The sequence below is a fragment of the Macaca mulatta genome, chromosome 3 (genome assembly GCF_049350105.2).
Source record: "Macaca mulatta isolate MMU2019108-1 chromosome 3, T2T-MMU8v2.0, whole genome shotgun sequence".
Lineage (NCBI taxonomy): Eukaryota > Metazoa > Chordata > Mammalia > Primates > Cercopithecidae > Macaca > Macaca mulatta.
In genome coordinates, this window is record NC_133408.1 from 167,695,883 (window position 1) to 167,721,147 (window position 25,265).

Sequence of the window (25,265 nt, forward strand, 5' to 3'; positions counted from 1 at the left end):
AATCTGCCTGTCTGATCACATTTCTCACATTTTTACTCATTTCCTGAGTTTTAGAGTAGTTGTTAAGACCCTGCAGTAATTTAAAGCTAGGTATCTAATTTTAGGAGTCACCTTTATATCTTCTTATTTTCTGTGGTGTTGTGCTATGACCACACTTCTCATAAGAATGATTTACCTTAACCTCAGCCCTTAATTGGCTTGGGCTCTGATATGGCTCCATTCTGCTGCTTCTAAAGCGTGATTCAATGGAGTGTTCAAGTGAGGGATCTGGCAGTTGGAATTTTGAGGCATCTGTCCTTTTCCAGATTTCCATGTTCATTTTCAAAATGAGTTTTTGAAGAGAAGACAGTTTGAAAGGATTGTAATGGTGCTCAATAGCAGTGTGGCTGAACTCCATGCTTCTCTGCAATATGCTGTCTTTAAGCTCATCAGTGAGAGCTGAAGATGTGTTTAGAAAAGGGATTCCAGACTGTGGAGATGGCTTCAGTCTCTTTGTTCCCCATGTACCTCTTCAGTGTGGGTTTATAAACCTTGGTTTTGACCCAAACCAAGCCTACACCTTCATTCTGTAAAGACATGCCCTATATGTTTGCTACAGGATACCACATCTTTATCTTCAAAGTTTTCATAAAGAAAAAGCATTGCTTAGTGTGTCCATATCCATTTATTTAGTGTATTCTAGGGTTAAACCATTTTCCCATTTTATTCTCCTAACTTCCTGTCTGCAAAATTAATTCAAAACCTAAGTATTCATCTAGTTCATTCTATCTCCCCCACCTCCACACTGCTTAACTCTCAACTAGGTTGGTGTTGGGCTTAATTAGCTGTATCTTTTGATTTACATGCTGAAACCAATTCCAAGCATCTTTGTAATTGTTATCTTGTTTGTTCTTTTTATTTATTTATTTTTATTTTTCAGAGAGATGGGGGTCTTGCTTTGTTTCACAGGCTGATCTTGAACTCCTGGCCTCAAGCCGTTCTTCCACCTGGGCCTCCCAAAGTGCTGCAGTTATAGGAGCAAGCTATTGTGCCTACCTTGTTTGCTCTTCTTAATAACTCTTAACCTGGTCCTTAGAAAGCTATTTCAGACAGATTATATGCAGTTTTTCTATGGAGGCAGTTCATATTTTTAAATACAGGTTTTCAATGTAGTCTGACCCAGAAAAGGTTAAAGCATTGCTTTATCATAATGTCTAGGAGTCCAACAGGAATGTTGCAGACCTCTTCTCCGTAAAGTCAGATTGCTGTGGGGCCCTATGTGTTTGGTTGTTTGACTCATGTCTTTGGTTGTCAGCTTTTTTCTTTCTTTTTAAAATGGACTTTTCTTTTTTTTTTTTTTTTTTTTTTTTTTTTAAGAGCAGTTTTGGATTAACAGGAAAATTGAGCAGAAGTTACAGAGATTTCCCATATACCTTATGCACCCCCCTCCCCAACATAATCTTCCACACCAGAGTGGTATATTTATTACAATTGTTGAACCTACCTTAACACATCATTATCATACAAAGTCCATAGGGTTTGTGCTTAGTGTTATATCATCTGTGGGCTTTGATATATGTATAGTGGCATGTATTTACCATTATAGAGTCATACAGAATAGTTTCATTGTGCTAAGAATTCCCTATTCTCTGCCTATAACTCCTGGCAAAATTCCCTCTCTCCTTCTAACTCCTGGCAACCACTGATATTTTTATTGTCTTTGTAGTTTAACCTTTTCTAGAATGTCATATAGTTGGAATCATACAGTTTGCCTTTTAGAATATCTGCTTTCACTTAGTAATATATGTCTAAGCTTCCTCCATGTCTTTTCATGGCTTGATAGCTCATTTCTTTTTATCACTGAATAATATTCTGTCATCTGGATATACCGCGATTTATCCATTCACCTACTGAAGGATATATGGGTTCCTTCCACATTTTGACAGTTATGAACAAAGCCTCTGTTAACATCCATGAGCAGGCTTTTGTGTAAGCATGTTTTCAACTCCTCAAGTAAATTTCAAGGAGCTGTATTCCTGGATCAAATGGTAAGAGTACATGTTCAGTTCTGTAAGAAACCACTAAACTATCTTCCAAAGTGGCTGTATCATTTTGCATTCCTACCATCAATGAATTAGAGTTCCTATTGCTACACATCCTTGCCTGCCTTTGGTGTTGTCAGTGTTCTGAATTTTGACTATGCTGCAACAAGCAGTGGTGTGTCATTGTTGTTTAAGTTGGCAATTTTCTAATGACATATAATGTGGAACATCTTTTCCTATTCTTATTTGCCACCTGTATGTTTTGGATCTGTTGCACTTTTAAATCAGGTTGTTTTATTATTGTTGAGTTTTAAGAGTTTTTTGTATATTTTGGATAAATGTTCTTTATTAGTTATGTCTTTTGCAAACATTTTCTCCCAGTTCGTTGCTCAGCTATTTCTTTTAATTGGTTTTTAAAATCTTAGATTCAGAAAACCAAACTGGAGTGAGCTGATCTTTCACAATTGAGCAGGCACATGTGGCTGTTAGTGAACTATGTTGCAGACTCGCAACCCTAACTCCCTTGATTCTTTATTTCCAGGTCAATGTGACGGTGGACTACATTAGACCAGCCAGCCCAGCCACAGAGACGGTGCCTGCCTTTTCAGAGCGTACCTGTGCCACTGTCACCATTGGAGGAATGTGAGTGTTCTGGCTGTCAGGGACTCAGCTGTCATCTCAAGTAGCTAAGAGTTCTTTGCTCATTTGAGTCCTTCCTTTCACTCTGCTTTGCTTTCTCCTGCTCTTAACTCAGTGGTTTATAATTATGTGCCTGTGAGCACTTTATATTTGTAAGTACTTTATAATCACTCGTTAGCTAATCATATACTTTCATTGTTGTTGTTATTGAAGATTTATTGGGCTCTGTATGCCTGGCACTATGAAGTACACATCATTACTATTAATAATGCCATTTATTGAGTATTAAGCAGGCCCTAGATACTGTCCAAAATGGTGTCTGCATATTGATTTAGGAAGTCTAGGTATAGAATAGCAGGTAACAAGGAGGGAAGAAGAGGAGAGGTTAATTGGACATTTTCTTGTATGTAATCAGTAGATGATGAGGTCATCCTATTCTGCTGTACTGGCCATAACCTGGTTAGATTCCAAGGTCTCTTGGCAGCAAGGTTGAGGAAGAGTCTTTCAGGGGAAGTATCTGATAGGGGAAGGAGGAAGCCTGCTGGGCCCTGCTTCCACAGAAATATTACAACAGTCAGCCAGTCCCCAGTAGCAATTCTTACTTTGCATAAAATATACCAGTATGGTAATTGTCTCCTTTTCTGTTTAACAATCTTATATGCTATTCGTTACCAAACTGTTATTTTTCATTTTTTTAAAGGGGGCATATTGGTGGGGAAGAAAAAGGATAGGTTTGTCATCAAAACAAGGATTGCGTTACTGAAAGTACAGTGAAGCCACTTAGGAGAAGTACCTCCAAGCTATTGTAGGCCTCTGAAAGGAATGAGCGTCTTGTAGCTGCTTAGCTTCATGAAAGTCTCCTAACAGGAGCCTCTTTCCCCTCATTCGTGCTTTCACATTTGGAAATGACTATTTTTAGCCACTGCTACTGATCCTATATTTATTAATATTGTTAATGTTCACATAACAATTGGAGATTTCATCTTTGCCAGGAGGTGCTCAGTATAGGCATTTGATGTTTACCTTTACACCATCACAGGTTTTGTTAGAAGCAGGTTCTTGACAAATCAAGTAATATTTTTGAACTGGGAAAAACTAGGACATATTTTGGTCATTCTTCTATCTGTATAAATTACAATAGTTTATTTATTACCAATTTGTTACCGCTTCCTAGGAGTCAGTTGTCTGCTTCCCTACTGTAGAGACCTGGAATCTTAGTATTCTATCTAAATATTTTTACTGTCGCAGAAAGCCATCTCCATAGATACTGCTGCTTTTAAGTACTGGTGAAAACAACTTCACCGTTGTACAAAACCACATGTCTTTTTTTTGGCAGGTGGCCTCCACAAGTATTTAACATTCTATTAGAATGGATTATCTCATTTAGTTACCACTGAAGAATATTTAAAAAATAAGTTTACACTGCTTAAAATGAGATATTCAGGGAGTATTTCATAGTAATCTTTTTATTTTTAAGACAATTCGAGACAGATAATTTTAAATACTTTACAGAGCAGAGTGTTGTGGCCATGCTTTGTGCCTTAAAACCTTGAGATTTCCACTGTGTTTATTTTGGCTTTGACAGAGATTAGTCTTTCAGCTTTCCTCTCTGCAAATATGGGGTAGCTGTCTATTCCAGTCTGGGTTTCTATTACATTCTTGAGTCCTTGTAAGAAGGTGTCAACTCTGGTGACTGTTTAACAACACAGGTTGGTTGGTCTTAATTGACAACCTACACTGTCTATACTCCAGGTTTGTGCCAGAGATGATGAACTTGAATTTTCTGCTTCCCAGTTCTTGTAATTGGATTGTATGAAATATTATTTTCTTTGTGATTTCCCATAGTAAATTTTTTAGAAGTTTAGAAGCATGTACAAGTTTAGAAGAATTTTACAGGTACTCTTCTAGATACTTAAATTGTCTCCTTGGATTAGACCAGCCTGGCAGGTACCTGGAAAGCATTATGAGTTTCTTCATAGGGTTGTTCATCCTGAACTATACTTTGTGGTTAAATGGGTAGGCTGCAAACAGGAGAAATGTAAGGAATTTACTGATACTGAAACCATCCTTCATTAGACTGTTGTGTCCCTGAAGATGGGGAATTTTGTGTCTTATTCCCTGTTGTAGCTCTAGTATCTAGCATATGGTAGGAACTCAATGAATTTGTTGAGTGATTTGTTAACTGTATTGCAAACTGTTCCTTTATGAAGCATAACTTGGATGTTAGTAGCATCTAAGGCATGGCCACAGGTTTGTTTTTATCTAATCAGTACTGTAAAACTTATAACTGATCATTTTATTCTGTTTTTATATTTTTCTTTATCATGCAGCCCCCAGAATCACAGCAGATTCAGAGAGACTCCCAGATAATTTTATTCTTTTATTTGATAATTGGAAGCTTACTGCCAGAGAGGCCATCTCTAGCAAACAGACGTAGCTGCACACATTCTGTGTTCTAATCTTAGTCACCACTTCTGTTTATTTTCCTTTTACTTTATTTTTGTTTTTATTTGTCCTTTTTTTCCTGAATTTTCTATACTTTAAAAAATCTTGGCCAGGTGCAGTGGCTCACGCCTGTAATCCCAGCACTTTAGGAGGCCCAGGCGGCTGGATCACCTGAGATCAGGAGTTTGAGAGCTCTCTGACCAACATGGTGAAACCTCGTCTCTACTAAAAAAAAAAAAAAAAAAAAAAAAAAAAAAAAAAAAATTAGCTGAGCATGGTGGCAGGCGCCTGTAATCCTAGCTACTTGGGAGGCTGAGGCACGAGAATTGCTTGAACCCCAGAGGCAGGGGTTGCAGTGAGCCGAGAACATGCCACTGCACTCCAGCCTGGGCAACAGAGTGAGACTTTGTCTCAAAAAAAAAAACTCCATTAATGTTATAGAAAAGTTGAGGTATTGATAAAATAAGAATCTCCAACTATTTAGCTTATTTTCAGAATTAAGTTATACTACTAAGAGCCTTTTATCTTACTTAATGGTGATTTATAAACATTAGCCAGAGAAGAGTCTTTTTTAAAAAACACTACATTGTAAATATTTTATTTTCATTTTAAACATAAAAATGTGTACGTATTTGTAAATCTTTGCTGTCTGGGCAGCATGGACCACCTATTTGATATCTTGTTGAATTACATAACTTCCTGTTTGAAATGAGGACTTGAAAAACACTAATTATAGAACCTTATATTTTTGTGATTTACATCCCCCTCATCTGTTACAGTTGTCCCACACGTATTTATTTTGCAGCTACTTTAAAGCCTTTCCTCTTTATTAAATTTTTAAAAACATGTGTTATCGAGCAATGGGCTCACTGCCCGAAGTGCCTAGATGCCAATAATATGGCACTGGTTTTTGGGAAAAGAAAGGGCTTTATTGTGAGGTCAGCTGGCAAGGAGACAGGAGGCAGGACTCAATTCTGTCTTCCCAATCTGGGTGTTAGGTCAAACTTTTATGGGTTACGGAGGGGAATTTGGTGTGCAGAGGTGCTGGGAGGGCAGGTTTAACTGGAGGACTTTAAGCTTGGCCATTTAGGATAAGATATGGAATGGTGGATTTTAGCACCCGATCTTTCTGGATAACTGACCCTTTACTTCTAAAAGGATTCTGGTACTCAGGTTTTGGTCTTGTCCTGGCCTTCTTGTTTCCACAGGGAGGAAATTTGGTTCTGAGTGTTATAGGAGGTAAAACCTTTTTCTGCTGCACATACCCTGTCTCCATGATTTGCAATTTGTGCTCTGCTGCATCTGCAAGACAACTTAAACGGTGCTGAAACAATAGAGTTGAACTGGGTTGAGCTGCCCCTGTGGTGAGAGTTTTAGTAAATACACACTCTTTGTGTGCTTGTATTTCAATGATATTTAATGAAGTATGTAATTAAAACAACAAGCACAACCAGTGTAAACTAGATTTGGGTACAAAAACAAATGGCTCATCTCTTTGGGACCGAAATGCTCAGGTGTTGTACAGTGGCTCTCAGTCACTCTCACTGGCATCTGCCAGTACCTTATGCTGAGGTCATAGAATGTGCAAGTCAGTTAAGGGAAGGGTTAGTAAAGACAGCGTCTGTGGCTTGCATGGCCTCTGAAAAGTGCACTCTGTTCAGTCTTGAAGAAATGTGAAATTAAGAAGAAATCCTGTCTAAATTATGTTTGTCGTAATCTGTGAGCTTATACACCTACATTTAGGCCTTCACAGCACCTAGTGGCTTTCCTGTTATTAAAGAGAATAGCAGACTTCTGTAACTACAGAAGAGCTTCTCTGAAACTAGTGATTTTAGGGGACTGAGAAGAAAGAGGTAGATGAGATGGTTTCTCTTAAAGGGTTATTTCAGAGCTGAAGTTTAGATGCATTTCACTTGCAGAGAGTGTGAATTGTCTGTATCTTCAATAGGGTTCATTCTAATCCTTTTTTCTTCTCCATGTATGGGAAGGAGTCGCATCATAGGATGCTGGCAGGGCCTTGCTGGTGTGACATAGGCTTCCTATCTGTTCCCCCTGAGGAATCAATGAAAACAAGGTTCATCATTCCTCTAATAGATTGAAATTTTTTTCTTGATTAACTTCACTGTGGAGTTGGCAAGAATTGTTATCTGTTAATCAAAACTGTTTAAATAAAAAAATAAAAAGATCAAATTTTGAGTCTTTTCTCATTCTCTGGCTCCTGGGTTGGGAATTAGCTGATCGTTTTAGGCCTGGTTTGTGACATGAAGCTGTCAAGATGGCGCTTCCTGTTAATTACTTTTTATTGTATTTAAGACACTTAAATAACTCTTCTTGTGACTTAGTCGTCTATGTAATTAGCTGCAGTGATTAAAATCTCCTTCTTTCGTTCTTGCCAGAGCCTTCTTGAAGAGTGAGATTTTCCGAGGTGACCTTTCCCTGTGCTGGACTTCCCAATTACTTTGAGCTCCAATTTGGCAAACCCTTAGAATCTATTAACTCCTTGCTCATGCCTTTCTGCATATCACATTTTCAAAGAAAAGTGTTAGAAGAAAATGTGTTCACATTTAGAAAGGGACATCTACAAAATATAACTAGGGTAAGCCGCACACATACACACAGTCATTTTCACCATCACCTCACCCCTCAACCATGAAAACTGTCACATATCCAGAAGATACAGTCACGAAGGCACTTCCCTATTGTTTCCCATTATGTGAAGTATTTCAGGATGATAGGAAACAATACACATGGCTCATTTTGTGAAAGTTAAAGAATGGCACAGAGGAACTATGAAAGGTGAGCAAATGAAAAGTCCTGTTTGTTTTCTGCACAAGGTCACCTCTTTTTAGACAGGTGACTTTGTTTTTTCTGTTTATTTTTTCTCATATTTTCATTCTGCTGCTTCCCTGCATTGCTCTTCTTTCTTGATGCATGCATCACCCCTGCCGCCTGCCTTGATGCCTGTCAGAGCATGAGACCTTGCTACCAGAGGTACTGTCCAAGTTCTGTGGGGACTTGGGACATCTTAGATAACCTCTTTCCCCTAATGGTTGCCATGCAGCAGTTTCAAGACCATCTTTATGAACATCCTTTCTGTCTGGTTAGAGTCTTCGTGGATAGAGCTTACCTTTATTGTATTTGTATGAACCAGACTATTAAATTTGCAAAGAAAAGACTGCCTTTGCTTTTGTTTTTTCTTGGGTTCTAATTTGCAGGGATACTTTTTTTCTCTCAGCTGTTCTATTAGTGACTGAAGCATTAGGTTAGGTCTTATCCTTACTCCGCTAGAATAATCCTTTTTTAATCCTAGTTTGGTTTTTCTCAGTCACAGTAGGAATAAGTGTCATACAGCCCCCAGCTTTTCTGACTACAGTTCTATAGCTTTGAGGTTTTTCACTGTCAGCCAAACCTCCTCTCTCTCAGAGTTTTCAATTCTTAAAACATATTACTAATACCTGACTTTCAAGCTATACTTGGGCAAAAGCAGCCTCTGGAATCGCTCTTTTCTGGCCTAGTCGTCTTACTCAGAGAGGCCCACAACATCCAGAAGTTGCTTTTCAGCACTTGAGAAAGTACGGTGACAGTGTTAATAATGACAGTGGCTCTGCCGGGAGGTAGGGTCTGCATTATAGTCAACCCTTTTTCCCCACAGATTGATGACTTACACTTTATTATAGTCAATGAAAAGGACTACTGAGCCCCCTTCCTCCCCTGCTTTGAAGGAACACAAGACACTAGAATGAGGGTTATTGTTTTTTCCCACTTAAATCAGAAACAAACCACTAACCAACTCAACCCAAACCTTCCCCCTTCCCAAAAAGAGCAGTTTAGATTGTTTTCTGGAAATCATAGGCTGCTTGGTTAATATAATTGTGCTGCTTTTCCTGTGTTGAGTAGTAGAAGTGTGCGTTATCCATTCTGAGGACATCAGAAACCTCTGTGGCATTTAGTTAACAATACTTGAGAAAGAAGTAGTTGAATAACTAGGCCTGTCCTCTGCCAGCTCAAGCATAGCAATCATTTTAAGATACTTGTCCCATAAAACACTGTAAGAAGGAACGTGGCTGTTGCACAGGGTTTGGGATTACAGTCAGGAAAATATTGTTGAGTTTCAGACAAATCTGTCTCTTTTGTTCAGATATTTTGTGGCTGGCTATCAATGGCAACCTCATACTGCCAAGTCTTATTCCCTTAAAAATGTGGTTTCAGATTACTTTATTACCATCATTTCTAGATGGAAGTTCAATTTAGCTTTTCATAATGGCACCCTTGAATCCTGCAAATCAGCACAATCCTTTACTGAAGTATGTGAGAGCTTCTTATTTTCCCCTTTTTGCTTTTTATACTATCAGTTGAGTTGAGTGCCGGATTGTGGATGGATGACTTGAATATTTACTGCACTGATCCTTGGGAAGCTCCCCCTTGTCAGTTTCCCAAAGCATACCATGGAGAACCCAGAAGAGAATGAGGCTTTTCTCCAAATCTATTTATGTTGTAACTTTTGCTTCATGTCTTGTTGTAATGTTTCTCTAAATATTTTAAAACTTCCTTTGCATTTTTTGTTCTATATTCAAGGAGATGTCTTCAACTTGATCTTCCAGGTTATATGCTTAGCCAGACAGCTGGCCAGCCATGCGTATTGACTTATTTTCATTCATCCACACTCTCTTGTTTATTTATTCATATCGCTTATTCATTTAGCCACTCACTCATTAGTTCATTTATCAAGTATTAGTGGAATGCTTGGTATGTACTAAGGACTGTATTAGGCATCATGAATATATTGGTAATTCTAAAACTGAAATTATTTCTATGCTGATAAAATTTACAGACTGTTCTTTTAATCTAGCCCATTTTATTGATTTTTCTTTCAGCATTTATATTTAAATTTTTGTTCTTTAATTGTTCTGTCTTAATAGCACCCTGTTCTTAGTTTGTGAATACAATTTGTCTCTAATATTTCAGAGAACATTTAAAATTAAAAGAAATAACAGCCTTGGCTGGGAGCGGTGGCTGATACCTATAATCCCAGCACTTAAGGAGGTAGAGGTGGATGGATCACTTCAGCCCAGGAGTTCGAATCCAGCCTGGGCAACATGGCAAAACCCCTGTCTGAAATTAAAAATACAAAAAAATTAGCTGAGTGTAGTGATGCATGTCTATTAGCTACTCAGAAGGCTGAGGCATGAGAATCGCTTGAACCCCGGAGATGGAGGTTGCAGTGAGCCAAGATTGTGCCACTGTACTCCAGCCTGGGCAGCAGAGCAAGACTCGGTCTCAAAAAAAAAGGCTGGGCGAGATGGCTCACAACTGTAATCCCAGCACTTTGGGAGGCTGAGGCGGGCAGATCACTTGAGGCCAGGAATTCAGACCAGCCTAGCCAATATGATGAAACCCCATCGGTACTAAAAATAGGAAAATTAGCGGGGTGTGGACACCTGTAATCTCAGTTACTTGGGAGGCTGAGGCAGGAGAATCTCTTGAACCTTGGAGGGAGAGGTTGCTGTGAGCTGAGATCATACCACTGTACTTCAGCCTAGGTGACAAAGTGACACTCCCTCTCAAAAAACAAAAAAAAAAGAAGAAAGAAAAGAAAAAGCAAGCTGGGTGCGGTGACTCATGCCTGTAGTCCCAGCACTTTGGGAGGCTGAGGCAGGCGTATCACCTGAGGTCAGGAGTTCAAGACCAGCCTGCCAAACGTGGTGAAACCTCGTCTCTACTAAAAAAATACAAAAATTAGCTGGGTGTGGTGCCACACGCCTATAGTCCCAGCTGCTTGAGAGGCTGAGGTGGGATAATCACTCAAACCCAGGAGTCGGAAGTTGCAGTGAGCCAAGAACACGCCACTGTACTCTAGCCTGGGCGACAGAACGAGACTCGGTCTCAAAAAAAAGAAGAAAAAAAAGAAATGACACCCTCTTCTGTTGTCTGAATTATCTGTTTCCTCTTAGATTAAATGTTGTCTTTATTTTGTTCTTTTTCTTTGATAGATCCTTAAATATTTGTAAAGTTTCATCTGCATTTATGAAGGAACAACTTTACTACTTGGGGTAGACATGGTGTTTCTCTGCAGTTAAGTAAGTCTACTTCTCTTGGACAGCTTCGTCACAAAAGTGAGTAGGTAGGCAGGTAGTATCAGAGGCGGACTTCCTTGAAGGCTGCCCTAAATAAAAACATTGAAGTAGAGGAGATTCTGGCTGACTGGCCAAGCTCTTCTGAGTGTGGTTTCTAATTCATTACTCCGATGATGACCCTAAAGCCTACTCACTGGGTTGCTTTGTATTTATTGATAAAGGCCCTTGGAGTGCTCTTACTTCTTACTATTTGTGCTACCATTTCTCCACTAGTCTGACCCCATCTGCTTTCTGCCTTTCAGGGTTTGCAAAGTTTCTGATGTGCTGCTAACACACATTCTTGTTTTCTAGCATCATTAGGGCTTTGTTCGTGTTTTGTTTTGTTTTGTTTTGAGATAGAGTCTCACTCTGTTGCCCAGGCTGGAGTGCAGGGGTGTGATCTCAGCTCACGGCAACCTCTGTCTCCCAGGTTCAAGCGATTCTCCTGTCTCAGCCTCCTGAGTAGCTGGGACTACAGATGCCCACCACCATGCCTGGCTAATTTTTGTATTTTTAGTAGAGATGGGGTTTTGCCACGTTGGCCAGGCTGGTCTTGAACTCCTGACCTCAAGTGATCTGCCTGCCTTGGCCTCCCAAAGTGTTGGGATTACAGGTGTGAGCCACCACTCTGGCCAGGGCTTTATTCTTTTCCATATCTGTCTTTCCTTTATTTCAGGGGGACCTTGTAAAGGATGGTGTTTGGACCTAAGTTCTCAGTAGATCTTGCTGACCTACCGCTAGCATTCTCTCTCTTTTCTTTTTCTTTTCTCTTTTCTTTCTCTCTCTCTCTCTCTCTGCCTTTCTTTCTTTCTTTCTTTCTTTCTTTCTTTCTTTCTTTCTTTCTTTCTTTCTTTCTTTTCTTTCTTTCTTTCTTTTTCTTTGTAGTGCCATTGATGTGATAAGGAGAGGGGGCATTTGACATGGCTACCAATAAGCAAAACTTATGGGTCTTTTCTATGCCATTTCTCAGCCCCCTTCTTTTTATAATTCCTGTGGTCAGCACAGCACTCAGTGTTAAGGGGAATAGGAACAGAGTTTTTATAGATTCTTGTAACTCACAGTAGTGATTCTGCTTAAAAGGGATTTGCTTCCTTTAATTCTGAGTGATCTTTTAAAAAGTAATAAAAATTGTAGTAACATTTTCAAAAGAAAATAGGGGGAAATTGCCTGTTATATAATAACTCCTATTTTGGGGGTACTTTTGAGTGCTGAGTGCTTTTTTTTTTTTTTTTTTTTTTAAGAATATAAAATTTAGAAGCAGAAAAACTTGGACCACTTGGCATAAGGTTGAGAGGAAGTCTAAGGCAAACTATTGTTGATATTTAGATTCTATGGAATTGTTTTTTTGAGACAGGGTCTCACTCTGTCACCCATGCTGGAGTGCTGTGGTATAGTCATGGCTCACTGCAGCCTCAATCTCTGTGGGCTCAGGTGATCCTCCCACCACTAGGACCACCGCTGAATGCCACCCTGCCTGGCTAATTTTTGTAGAGACGAGGTTTAGCCATGTTGCTCAGGCTGGTCTCGAACTCCTGGGCTCAAGCAATCCTCCCACCTTGGCCTCCCAAAGTGCTGGGATTACATCATGAGTCACTGCACTGGCCTGGATACTTTTTTAAAGGTAGAGTTTGGAAGTAAATGGGTCTCAGGTAAAAAAAAAAAAAAACTCAGCTCTACTATTAGATACCATGTAATCATGGGCCTTAGTTGTTGTTGTTGTTGTTTTTCCAGCTATCAGTTAGAGATAATAATAGTATACCTCATAAGGATATTGTGGGGATTATAGGTGATACTGCATTTTAAATATTTAGCATAGTGACTAAGACATAACAAATACTTAAGTGAGCCCTAAGCCCTCCAGGGAGCTGCTCACCAGTGACCTAATTTTTAAATCTAATAGTCTCTTCCATCTTTTCTCTGTCCTCTTTCCCACTTCTCTCTCACATGTCCAGCTATTTCTTTAAGCTCAAATTTGATTTTATATTCTGTTCTCTTTTTCTTCATCACACTCCCTGTGGCCAACTCATCCACTAATGTTATTGCTACCCAACAGATTCTTTTAAGGATGAATTTAGTAAGTAGTAGCTACCCAAGGTTTAATTTACAAAACAAAATGCCTCATTGGATTATGGTTGAGGACTCTGGTACTAGGCCATTTTATTGTTCCGTTGGAGGCACTTTGGTTTGTATTAGTCTCCTCACATCACTTTTTCAGTTTTCTTGATGGTGAATTGCATTCATTTTCCCCCTAAGTATTGAATGTATACTATGTTTCCTTAAGGTAAGTACTTGCATACAGGTAGAAGTAATGGATATGCATGAGTAATGCTTAATATTTCAGGAAGCTTAACACATATTTACCATTTGGTAGGTACACAATTTATTCTTTAATAAAAACAGCATATTGGATACCTTTCAAATCAAGAGGTGTGCTAGCCAGCTACTTCCCTGGGTATGCTTGCTCTAGCTAGTAAGCTAGCTATCTACTTTACCTGTTTATCTGAGGTGATGAAAAGGCACAGGGCTACCAAATTAGTGTTTTTGGAAATGTTTTTACTCTATCACCACCTGAAAAGGCTTACTCAAAGCCATAGTCCATGGAGCTTTTAGAATGGCCCTTCCTGCTGTGATACCTTGGTTAATTTTTCTGCCTTTAGTGAAAATGTGTTTTAAATAGAGAAACAAAAGGAACTTGGAAGGATTTAGCAAATACTGTGATCTTGGAGGTGAGTATGTATGTTAGGATTGGGAGATGTTTAAGAGCATTAACTTCATAAAGGGAGGTGGGCTGTTCTATCAGGTTTCCGTTGTTGGTTTTACATGGAGTCTTATGAATTTCTAATATATCTGCTTACATATAAACTAGTATTCAGCAGACTGTTGCTTTAATGTGAGCAACTATTGTGTTCAAAATGTGGTTTATGAGCCATCACGCATTAGGTCAGTAGCAATGGGAACTATGTTACAGTTCTCACACCATCCTTCTTCCTTCCCAGTGAAAAAGGGATCATTTAGTCATTGACTACAAAATCACCTTTTCTTTTTTTTACACCAAGAAGCAACTAAACAATTCATTTATTCCTGTCACCACTTTTTCAGAAATTTCCCTCTGAAATGTTTATATTGCTTCTTGTGTCACTTAGCACCCTCTGCAGCTGTGGAAAGATCAGATCATTGAGTGAAGGTTGACCACAGAGTCTTTGTAGTGGTTTATTGTCTTTCAAAGCAAGGAACCAAAAATACCCCTTCCTTTCCAAAGAGAAGGAGAGAATTTCAAAGCCCTTAAACTTTTGCTGGACTTGTTTATTACTTGTACTAGAACTATGAATCAGTAAGTTAAAAAATATTCTAGTTTCCAATTCTTAGGAAAAATGTCAACACTTTTTTTTTTTAATGTATTTTTGTTTTCACTTAGTTTTGTAAGTGGGGTCTCTCCTTTTTTTTTTTTTTTTTTTTTTTTTGTAGCACAGTTGGGGGTGTTTACTTGGCAAGCAGAGCCCAGGCAGGGAGGCCACAGGACCCCGACAGGCACCTCCAAGGAGGATTTTCATAGAAGCGAACACTCAGGGATCAAGGCGAATCCAAAGGGGCTGTGGAGAAGTTCCCTCGCTTCTGGCCATTAGCACAGCCAAGGCCCCACAACTAAAGGCTTTTATTGGGAAAAGGAAATTGACTGAAAAATGGCCATCAATTTCCTCACTGCCTGAGACACTTGGACTTCCTCCACAAAGTTCAGGAAGGAAGGGCCCACCAAACTCGGCCCCCAGCAGGCTCAGGTGTAGAGGTCAAAGTCAATGCATTTAGAGTTGTAGAACTGACCACCAAGGGGGTCCAGCTTCCAGCAATAAACACCATCAGGAAAGTAGCCTTCACTCATCCAGGTCTGCATCTGGGCGCTGGTGAAGGGCCCATGCAGCTTGGCATCCCCCAGGTTCACCCACTTATATTCCCACATCACATCCACCAGACCATCTCGTGGCAACTCTGCTTCTTCTTTCTGGGTAGGGGTTGGGGTCTCCAGTTCCCTCTCCACCACTTCCTCAGTGAACATGTCCAGGGAGCGTGGGGATGTGGGATTGTGGGGTCCCTAGGGCCTGGCACTCCAAACCCTTCAGCCGCATGGCCAACTGTTCCCTCATTTCCTGGTGCCTGCCAAGGTTGCCCCGGGCCACCATCTGGTCAGCCAACTCGGAGAGCCGATCCAGGTGCTGCGGGGAACTTGGTCACCTGGGCCCCTTGCTGCTCCCTTTGCCTCTTCTTGGGCCCCCAGATGCCTCAGTGCCCCAACCACTGTCTCTCTAGACAGTAGGAGCTCCAAAAGTCCCTCCAAGAGGGCTTGGGCACTCACTGGGGTCTGGCCCAAGCTGTCTTCCTCTTCCAAGTCTGAGGCCTGGCGTGGGGTCTCATTTCTAGAGCTTTTACCTGCAGAAGTTCTGTACTCTGTTTATGCAGTGCAAATCTAAAGCAGCTGCCACAATCTGGACCTTAGCAACAGTGACATTGGGTTTGGTCCAGTTGCTAATGGACTCTGGGGAACAAAAACACCACTCTCCTGCTCCTGTGATGCCAGCTGGCTGGTATGTGGGCCATAAACCATAATGGACAGGTAGTGGGATTCCTCTTCCTGGACGTCTTTTTCCTTTCTGACCACTGTGAAATAAAACTTATTTTGACCCTCTACCCTAAAAAGCAACATGTGCTAAAACAAGTTTCTTCTGACAAATTTGTTCTTATCTAGAATGATTAGGTTTGGTAGGAGAACATAGAGTTATACTTCCAATTAGCATGGTTTAGTGTTTCTCTGAGTAGGATGATAGTCTTCTAGAATCTAGACTATTACTTCAGTTTCTTCCTCTGAACAAAATGTTGTTTATGTATACCTGCATTTACATAAACTATAGGGGATGTGAAAATGACTCTCTGGGGCTGCCTCTCTCCATTTTGGACCTTTCTAGACCTCGTTGGTTTGACTGGTTCTGCTCTCACTGTCAGAGCAGATCATTCCAGATGCCATTATGTAATTTTCTGTTTTGGGATATGTGTTTGCATGGGTGGGCGGTTTTGTTTTGTTGTTAAGTGATGTTTAATGTCAAGCCAATAATAAACTGGGTATGTAGGCTTGGTTTTGTCATAATGACCACAAGTTAGCTTATTTGTCCTTGTTTCCCAGAGAGGCAGAGAGCCACCCTTCCCCACCCCTACACGATGTCTACGTTTTGCAGGGGCTCTTGTCATCACAGCTGCCTAGGAAGTACAGCATGACCAGTTGGCAGTTCTATTCTGCAGAGACAAAAAGGAGGAATCTTCTCTCTGGTTGCTACCACGACTGATTGGTTGGCTTCCTGTGACCTAAATAGAACCAGTAGGAATGAGTTTGCTGTTCCTGAAATAATACTAAAGTTTGCTCTATTCCCTTCCCAGAATTCTCAGGACCTTGTTCTTTGGGAAGGCCAGGTGATATGACACATTTATGATTCTGGGGCCTTAGGTTGTATTACATCATGCTTGGCCCTTGATTTCTTGAGGAGAGTAATATTAGCTGAAGTTTTCTGTCTGGGTAGTTTTTCACAGAACTTGATAGAATCACCTGGAGTACTTACAAAAAATGGTGACGCCCAAATTTAAAATCTAAGTACTGATGCATGGTGTTTTATCAGTGTAAATCTTCACCCCTAGAGGTTCTTGCTTTATTTGTCTGGGGTGGGGTCTGGCATTAGTGTTTTAAGTGGTGATTCTGGTGTGCACCCATGTTGTTAACCACTGAGAAGCGGAGTCTAAAGGAAACAGGAGGTGCCAAAACCAACAATCTTTTCTGCTCTCAGATTAAGTCTGCAGCATAGATACAGGTAATAGGAGGAATAAGAAAGACCTTACAGATGTTTATGTTCTCAGATCACTTTTACAACTCTGTTAATTTCTTCAATACCAACTCTGTTTGGAAAAGGTACATGATGGCAGAGCAGTGGAGGGGCCAGTGGGGAGATGGTTATTTCTAGCTCTGCCTCCAGGTTAAAGTGTGACCTTGCAAGTCAGTTAACCTCTTTTCCTAAGGCCCTTAGCTGGTCTTTTTTGAAAGTGGCATTAACAGTACTGTCAACATTATGCTTCCTTAATATGTGTCTTCTTGGTAATGTAAAATTCCTTCAAACCTCTTCTCAGATTCTTGGTAGAGGGGATTTCACTGGTGGGAATGTTTATGGGTGAGACAAGCAGTAGCAATGAAGCCACAAGTTTCCTTTTGGCTGTAACATCTAGTTGTAGATTTTCCCTTTTGTAGCTCTTCCTTCCCAGGCTCTTGATTTTAGGTGATTAGGTTTTCTTGGAAGTCTGGATTTACAAAAGTCTGCTTAAGGTGCTTGTTCTTCATTAATGTAATCATATTTTACCCAAATAGTTAATTCTTAGTAATCCCCACCAATCAACTCAGTGGCCTGATTGCCATTCGCCACTGATGTGACCTTAGTTGAATTGCTTATCTGAGAGAGCAGTGGTGTAGTGAAACGGTAGTATAGTGAATTTGGACCTGTAAGGTTCCTTTTAACCCTATCTGTAACTGATTTTCAAATTCATCGATTTTATCTAGCCAGCGACTGTTTATTATTACTGTTGTTTTAAAACACCTTCCTAGAAGGAATCCTTAGGCAGTAAAAGGTGTTAACCTCTTTTGTTGTCTCTCTTATTGCTAGCTAACCAAAACTGTATCTCCAAGTAATAAATATTTGTGTATCTCCAAGTCATAAATATTTGGGGTGATGAAATAAATTCAAGTATAATCATTTTTCAGGCTCAATGTCAGTTGGTGGGTTTATAAAGACTGAAACCCAAAATTAAATATCCAAGAAGCCCTAGAGTTTATGGTGTTCTATTTTGGGGGATAGCCTATGTATATGAAATTAATAATGTGTATTTTGATGACCAAAGTATAATTATTTGGCAGCCTTTAATCTAAACTGATATGCTGGAGTAGATTTGCTGTTTTATGTTGATGTGCTTCTATATATAACCCCATTTATGACCCTAGCTGTTTTCTTTCACACCTTTCTAAAAGGGGCTTTTATTCAGCCAGTAAGCACAGGTATAACAAACTAGCCAGTGCCAATTGTTAAATATCTTGAATATCATCCATGTTTATAACATAATATTTTAAGAATTATATGACCTGGTCTTAGATAACCCTTCAAGACTGCTTTTCAGGGAGAGATGTAAATCATTGTATCATAAGTTGGCAGAGAAGAGGGAGAATTAGGAATGAGTATTTCCATTTTGGTTTGGATCCTTTGAATTGGAAATATTTTCTTTTTTTTTTTTTTTTTTTTTTTTGAGACGGAGTCTCGCTCTGTCGCCCAGGCTGGAGTGCAGTGGCGCGATCTCAGCTCACTGCAAGCTCCGCCTCCTGGGTTCACGCCATTCTCCTGCCTCAGCCTCCCGAGTAGCTGGGACTACAGGCGCCCACAACCGCGCCCGGCTAATTTTTTGTATTTTTTAGTAGAGACGGGGTTTCACCGTGGTCTCGATCTCCTGACCTTGTGATCCGCCCGCCTCGGCCTCCCAAAGTGCTGGGATTACAGGCGTGAGCCACCGCGCCCGGCCTGGAAATATTTTCTATACCTCATCTTGCACTGTTAAGATTTTGTGTGTTGAGTATGACTGAGAATCATTGCTTGTGAAGCGATGCTCTTCGCCTGTCTACCTGGTGTCATTCATTTGTTTTGTTTTTGTGTTTTGTTTTTTGAAACAGAGTCTCACTCTGTTGACTAGGCTGGAATGCAGTGGCACTATCTTGGCTCACTGCAAGCTCCGACTCCCAGGTTCAAGTGATTCTCCTATCTCAGCCTCCTGAATAGCTAGGATTACAGGTGCCCATCACCACATCTAGCTACTTTTTATATTTTTCAGTAGAGATAGGGTTTTGCTATGTTGGCCAGGCTGGTGATCCTGACCTTAGGTGATCCACCTGACTCAGCCTCCCAAAGGGCTGGGATTACAGGCGTGAGCGACCGCTCCTGGCCTTATTTGTTTTTTAATCAGTGCAGCATTCCATGCTATAACCTAAAACAGTAAGTAAAGTCTGGAGGCTGTGATTTTCCCATCTAGGAACTCAGGGGAAGAATGGAGTGTATAGGCAGAGCATGGCCATGCCCACTTGTGCCACGTTTTTGTTTTGCACTATGCTTCATTTTTAACACATTTGTTGAAGACTTTTTCACATTGATAGATTATGTCTAGCAATAAGACATTACTATTCATTGTGGATTAGAAGGTAATCCCCACATTATTCCCCTCACCTTCTGCAGTTTAGCTTTGATTTCACTACCTAAGAGGTCTTTTTCTAGAAAGTACATGTTTTTTATGTATGGCAGCTTCAAAAGCAGGAGCTGAAGAATGCATTCACTCTTCCTAGTCTGCTAAAGGCAGGGACTGTGGAAATAGAATCAGATTGTCGTTATTCTAAAACTTTTCTAGATCAAATTTATTTCCCAAGCATGAAAAGTTAACAGCACCCTACCCGCCTAGAATATTTTGGGGGACAAAATAAATTCTGACTTGATTACCAGGAGTCTTGTCTTCCTCTTAATATGTCTCTAAGAGGTTTTTTGCCCTGGAATCCAGTGCCCTGTGATCTTAGGACAATTCACCATTTGCAGCATAATTTATAAGTTACCCATTCTCTCTTTCCCCTGTAATAACAAAATTGCTGTGATAGCCATCCAACCAGTTAAAAAAAATTCAGGTAATTCATTTCTAAATTGGAACTTGTTTCTTTTAAATCAGCCTTGTAATGTATTACAGACATCACTCTCGGCATTGGCTACAGAAGTGATTTAATGCTGGGTTTTTAATGACTCCTTCATTAATCCTGGTATTCTGGGATTTAACACTCACTGGCCTTTGACCACTGGAAATGATGGAAACTTTGGTTTCATGCATATTGGATAACACTGGGCTGTTGCTGAAGCCATGAATCTTGCCTCTGCAGTGGCATGTATGATTGAGAGTGTTGCGGATGGATGGGTGCTCTCCCAGGCTGTGCACTGCTGCTGAAGAGGTGAACACGATATCTTTATCAGCTCAGGGTGACCTCTTCCCAGCACAGTTGCATTTGAAGCAAGAATTTGCACTGACAGCTTCGTCTCCTGGATCTCTGGACTTGTGAAGTCAGACTTCACCTTTTCAACTATTTCCTAAAAGATGCTTTCTTTGAGAACATGTCCCTTGATGTCTGTATTTTGGACTTTTTTTCTTCTGATAAAGTCATAGAATTTTTTAGTAGAAAGACATCGATAGGACTATCTATTCCACCTTCCTCATTTTGCAAACAAGGCAGCTGAGTCCAGGAGGAATGACGTAACTAGGCCCATGCTAATAATAATGAAAATTAATAACAACAACAGTGACCACCAACATATATAATGCTTACTGTGTGCCAGGCACTATCTAAATGTAGTAATTCATTTTTTCCCCACAAAATCTTCAGGAGGTAACACTGCACAGCAAGTCCAGTATCCCACACAGCTTCTTTCTGTACCTCCTGCTGCTCTTAAAAGCGGAGAAGACAGTGTTGGTTGCATTCCTTACTCTTAATGGAAGCATTGTGAATGTTCCGTGGAAGCAAGGTGCCAGTTTATTTACTGTAGAGTCTTTTGGCCAGAGTGTTAATACCTTGAATAAATGCCATGTTCTTTCTTCCCTAAAAAAAAATTACTGCTTAGTAAAGAGGAAGTCACCTTATCCTTAGAGTATACCATATATTCATATCATCACAACATAACCTAGGACAGGAGCAGGCAAACTCTTCTCCAGTTTTTGGAGTTAAAGTTTTATGGGGACACCACACCCATTTGTTTGCACATCATCTATGGCTGCTTTACCTCTTCTCAGAGGCTGTCATATTATAGTATGCTCCCTTAGTTACTTTGTTTTGAACATATGAATTAACCAGTGCTATATGAAGGTCATATTGCCAGAATCGTAAAACAATAGCTAAGGTTTTTTTTACACAAATATAGTAATTATTCCTGTGAGTGTGACCCCCTCATTACAAGCATCATGGAAAGTAACCTGTTAAAGCTCACCTTAAAGAGCAGTGCTCTAAGGTATAAGTTGGCAAACTTTTCTTCAAAGGGCCAGATATTAAATATTTTCAGCTTTGAGAGTCATATGGTCTCCCTTGCAGCTATTCAGCTCTACCTTTGTAGTGGTAAAGCAGCCATAGATGATGTGCAAACAAATGGGTGTGGTGTCCCCATAAAACTTTAACTCCAAAAACTGGAGAAGAGTTTGCCTGCCCCTGTCCTAGGTTATGTTGTGAAGATATGAATATATGGTATGCTTATAAGACAAATGATAAAATTTCAAAGTGAGAGGAAAGTACCTCAAAAAGTGTCTCTATTGATGGTGTATACTCCGGTGTTGAATACACCCATACAGAGTGCAGCTTGAGCAAAACTTTTCTGAAATGTATACTTAATGATGTATAAATGTTATAAATAAGTACTTAATTTATTTGAATGGTTAGCTATTTAGGATCAATAAGAAACTTCTCCCATTATTCTAAGTCTTCCCCTACCCCCCACCCCAGGAAATTAGGTAGCTCTTTATATGCAAGCACGTTTTCTTGTCATCTTTTTCTCTTGACCCCTATCAAAGGGTCAGTTTATGAGGAAACAGCATGTTTTGGAAATTGTTTTCAATACAATCTGATGGCTTCTCACTTCCTTCCAATTGAGCTCTCTCTACACTGGTCACTGGGGGTAGAACAGTTCACCACTTCTGTTTGGTGACACCAGCAACCATCCATCCACTTCTTGCCGATGGTGCTCTTCTCCTGGTTATTTGAATTTGTGAGCATGTCCTTGTTTTTCTGGGTGTCTGATTCTCGTATTTTGTTCAATGCTACCTAAGTCTTGCTATCTAGAACACTTCTGAATCTGTAAAACAGCAGTCTTTCTTGTTAGAATTTTATTACTTTGCTGCCAATTTAATTTTCTGATTTCTTTCTGTTGCTTTCTCCCTTTTTTCATTCTCACCAGTTCAGTGCTGACTAATCCTTTTCTTTGTATACATTGTCAGACTTTTTAATGTGATCTAATTGAAGGCCCTTCCCTGCACTATGGATTTTGCTGGTCTACTAGAGACAGTTTTTCTTTATTTTCAGCGTGCCCCTTTTCAGATGCATCTGGAATAACAGCTGCATTCCCACTCCTGAATAAAATAGGTTAGGAAAGCTTCTCATTGGCAAAGCACCTGGACTCTTTGGCAAGATTGGAGGTAAACTCCAGACCAGATCCATCACCAGGAGAATGGGAGGACCAATTTTTATAGGGTGGAAGTAGACCATATGAATGAGGATGTGAGTGAACTGGTGTTATAGAAGCACCATTTATATAAGGGATTAGATAATCTGTCATTATGCTAATTCTGGGTAACAGATGGTGGAGAGTTCTGCATCTCAACAGCAGTATTCACCATGGGGGAAATTAGCTTGCACCTAGATCAGCAGTCAGGCAGGAATTCCATTGAGAGAGAAATACTATTGATGATTACATTAGTGTGTCCCTCTGAGGGCATCTACACATATGCTGGGTTCCTTCAAATTATCTATAGTTGACATAGCCATGGCCCTTACTAAGTTATAGGATCTCTGTCCTTCTATCTGTAAAGAATTTGAGGTTAATTTAGGAAGATCAAGATTGGAAGTAGGTTAGGAAATGTGGCTCAGAGCATTATTGTATCACACAGTTTTTCTTCAAAGAAAGATGCCATACAGATGTCAAAAACATTGTTTGTCCATGTTTGGAAATGAACTCCAGAAATGAAATGAGAAGCAGGAACTGGATGTGTTGTTTCTAAGTGCCATACCTTATCTTTGGTACAAGATTAAACAAACAAACAAAAAAGATTTAATTAAGTCCTTTGGCTTCACATCCTCTAAGGGACTGTCTTGATTCTGTAATTTTTTTTTTCTCCTTTCTGGTTTTGTTATTGTTTTGTTTTTGAGACAAGGTCTCGCCCTATCACTCAGGCTGGAATGCAGTGACATGATCATGGTTCATGACAGCCTTGACCTCCTGGATCCTCCTACTTCAGCTTCCTGGGTAGCATGCCATCATGCCCAGCTAATTTATTTATTTTTATTTATTTATTTTTTATAGAGACAGGGTATCGCTATGTTGCCCAGACTGTGGTATTTTATGTGGTATTTTGTTAAATCATAACTTTATCTACCCTTTGTGTGCTGATGATTGTCAACTTTTCATTTCTCCTTATCTTTTCCCAATTTACCACATACCTGCTTTTCATTTCCATTTGTATCTTACTCCCATTTCATAGCCAACATGCTTAACTCTAATGCTGATTAAAATGAAAGTTTCAAACTCCAGTGTGCCCAAGAATCACCTGTGTAGTTTATTAAAATACAACCTAAGCAATGGGCTAGACCCAACTTTTTTAGTACTCACCAAATTAGACTCTTCTCCTGTCAAATGAGTCTATTCCTTTTCATATCGGCCAGACACACTGAGCTTGAAGAGAAGCCAAGAACCTAGACAACTCATTTTGAAGAGCTGTCAGGTTGATTGGACAACCATTAAAATGTATCACCACTTGTACAGGGAATATTCCAGATGTGCTTTAAGTAGGCATAGTCATTCATATTTAATGAGTTACTAAGTTGGATTATGAGCTATGGTTCAAGAAGCATATAGCATTTTGGATTGGGAAACCTAAAAGCTAGGGGCTGCCCATCAATAATAGCTTTGATTCCCACCAGGAGCTGAAATAATTAAAGGCGTTTTATCCTGCCTAGGTGTTCCTTGGGGTTTTGAGAGAAAGCAGTTTCATTAGGAAGATGGTGATTTAGTTATTTATTTGTTAAAGAATTCTCTTATCAGTTCTTTCCTTCTACTCTTGCCATCCCTCCATTCCATGCACTCAACAAGGCAGATCCAAGCATTTTGTACCTGCAGGTTTTCCCCCTCTTCAAATCTTCCTGCATTATACTCCTGGATTAATTTTCCATAAATACTGTTTTAATGGTGTTATTTCACTACCATGGCTATTTTAGACTTTGACCATTTTTGTCCACCAAGCCCCCCTGCTCAACTATATCTCTTCCCATCACTCTCAGCAGTCTCACCTCTTACTTTATGGAGTAAATATAGGGTTATCGGGAAAATGCCTTTAACTTCTTGTTCTCTCAGCTTCCAGTTTGCCTTCCTTATTATGCTTGCTTTCTTACCTCCTGCCTCCCCATCTCTGTAGACAGTTTCACCTTCTTCTTTCCAAACTAATTGTTCTGCCTACATGCTCTGGATTCCAGTTCTTTTGTTCTCCTTGGGATTTTGTGCTATTGGCTATTCTCTTTTTAACTAATTTTATTTTTAATTGTCCTTCAGTCTTCTATCCTATTGTATCTACTTTTCTTCTTCTTGTCTTCTCTTCATAGCCAAGTTAATTAGAAGAATTAAAAGACATTTTAATTCTGTCCCATTTGCTATTCATTCCTTTACCTTCTAACTTTGAACCTTCCCTGTCATTCACCAATACTTCCCTCAAGGACACTTCTTAGTCTTTACTTTTACTTGACCTCTCTGGAGTGTTTAATACTTATCTTTTAAAATCTTGTTTTCTTCCATCTTTTCAGTATACCACACTTTTGTGGATTTCCTTCTATAAACTCTGATAACTTTTTCTCAATCTGCTTTGAGGGCTCCTTAAATATTTGTGCTTCCTAGGCTTCTCTCCTTGTCCCTCTTCTTACCACTATTCAGTCTCTGGGTGATCTCATGGTGATGCTGCTGACTTCCCTATCCCTGTCTCTAGCAGGATTCCCATCTATATTCAACTGTTGTTCCTTTACTCAAATGATCCTGTCTTTTGACAGTGTCACCATTTATATAGTCTTTTAGTCTAGAGATCGTGGTGTCATCTTTGTCTCCTCCTCACTCCCAGTACGTGATTACCTATTGGTATATTAGGTTTATCCTATGCTGTCTCTCCTCACTGCCTGGTTTATGCTGTCAGCGTAGAATAACTCAGCAGTTCTTTT

The 25,265-nt window shown here is 39.8% G+C and overlaps 1 protein-coding gene and 1 pseudogene across 5 annotated transcripts in view; one reads left to right on the forward strand and one right to left on the reverse strand.

Moving 5' to 3' along the window:
* SND1 (staphylococcal nuclease and tudor domain containing 1) overlaps positions 1–25,265 on the forward strand; it is a 439,060-nt gene that overhangs the window by 191,496 nt on the left and 222,299 nt on the right. For all 5 annotated transcript variants that reach the window (XR_013415510.1, XM_077997257.1, XM_077997256.1 and 2 more), the window contains exon 12: positions 2,563–2,663. Coding sequence is in view for 4 of the 5 variants with exons in the window: in XM_077997257.1 (XP_077853383.1) it covers positions 2,563–2,663 (101 nt within the window). In the remaining variant the exon portion in view is untranslated. The remainder of the gene's footprint in view (positions 1–2,562; positions 2,664–25,265) is intronic.
* LOC106997638 (CD2 antigen cytoplasmic tail-binding protein 2 pseudogene) lies at positions 14,729–15,662 on the reverse strand (annotated as a pseudogene).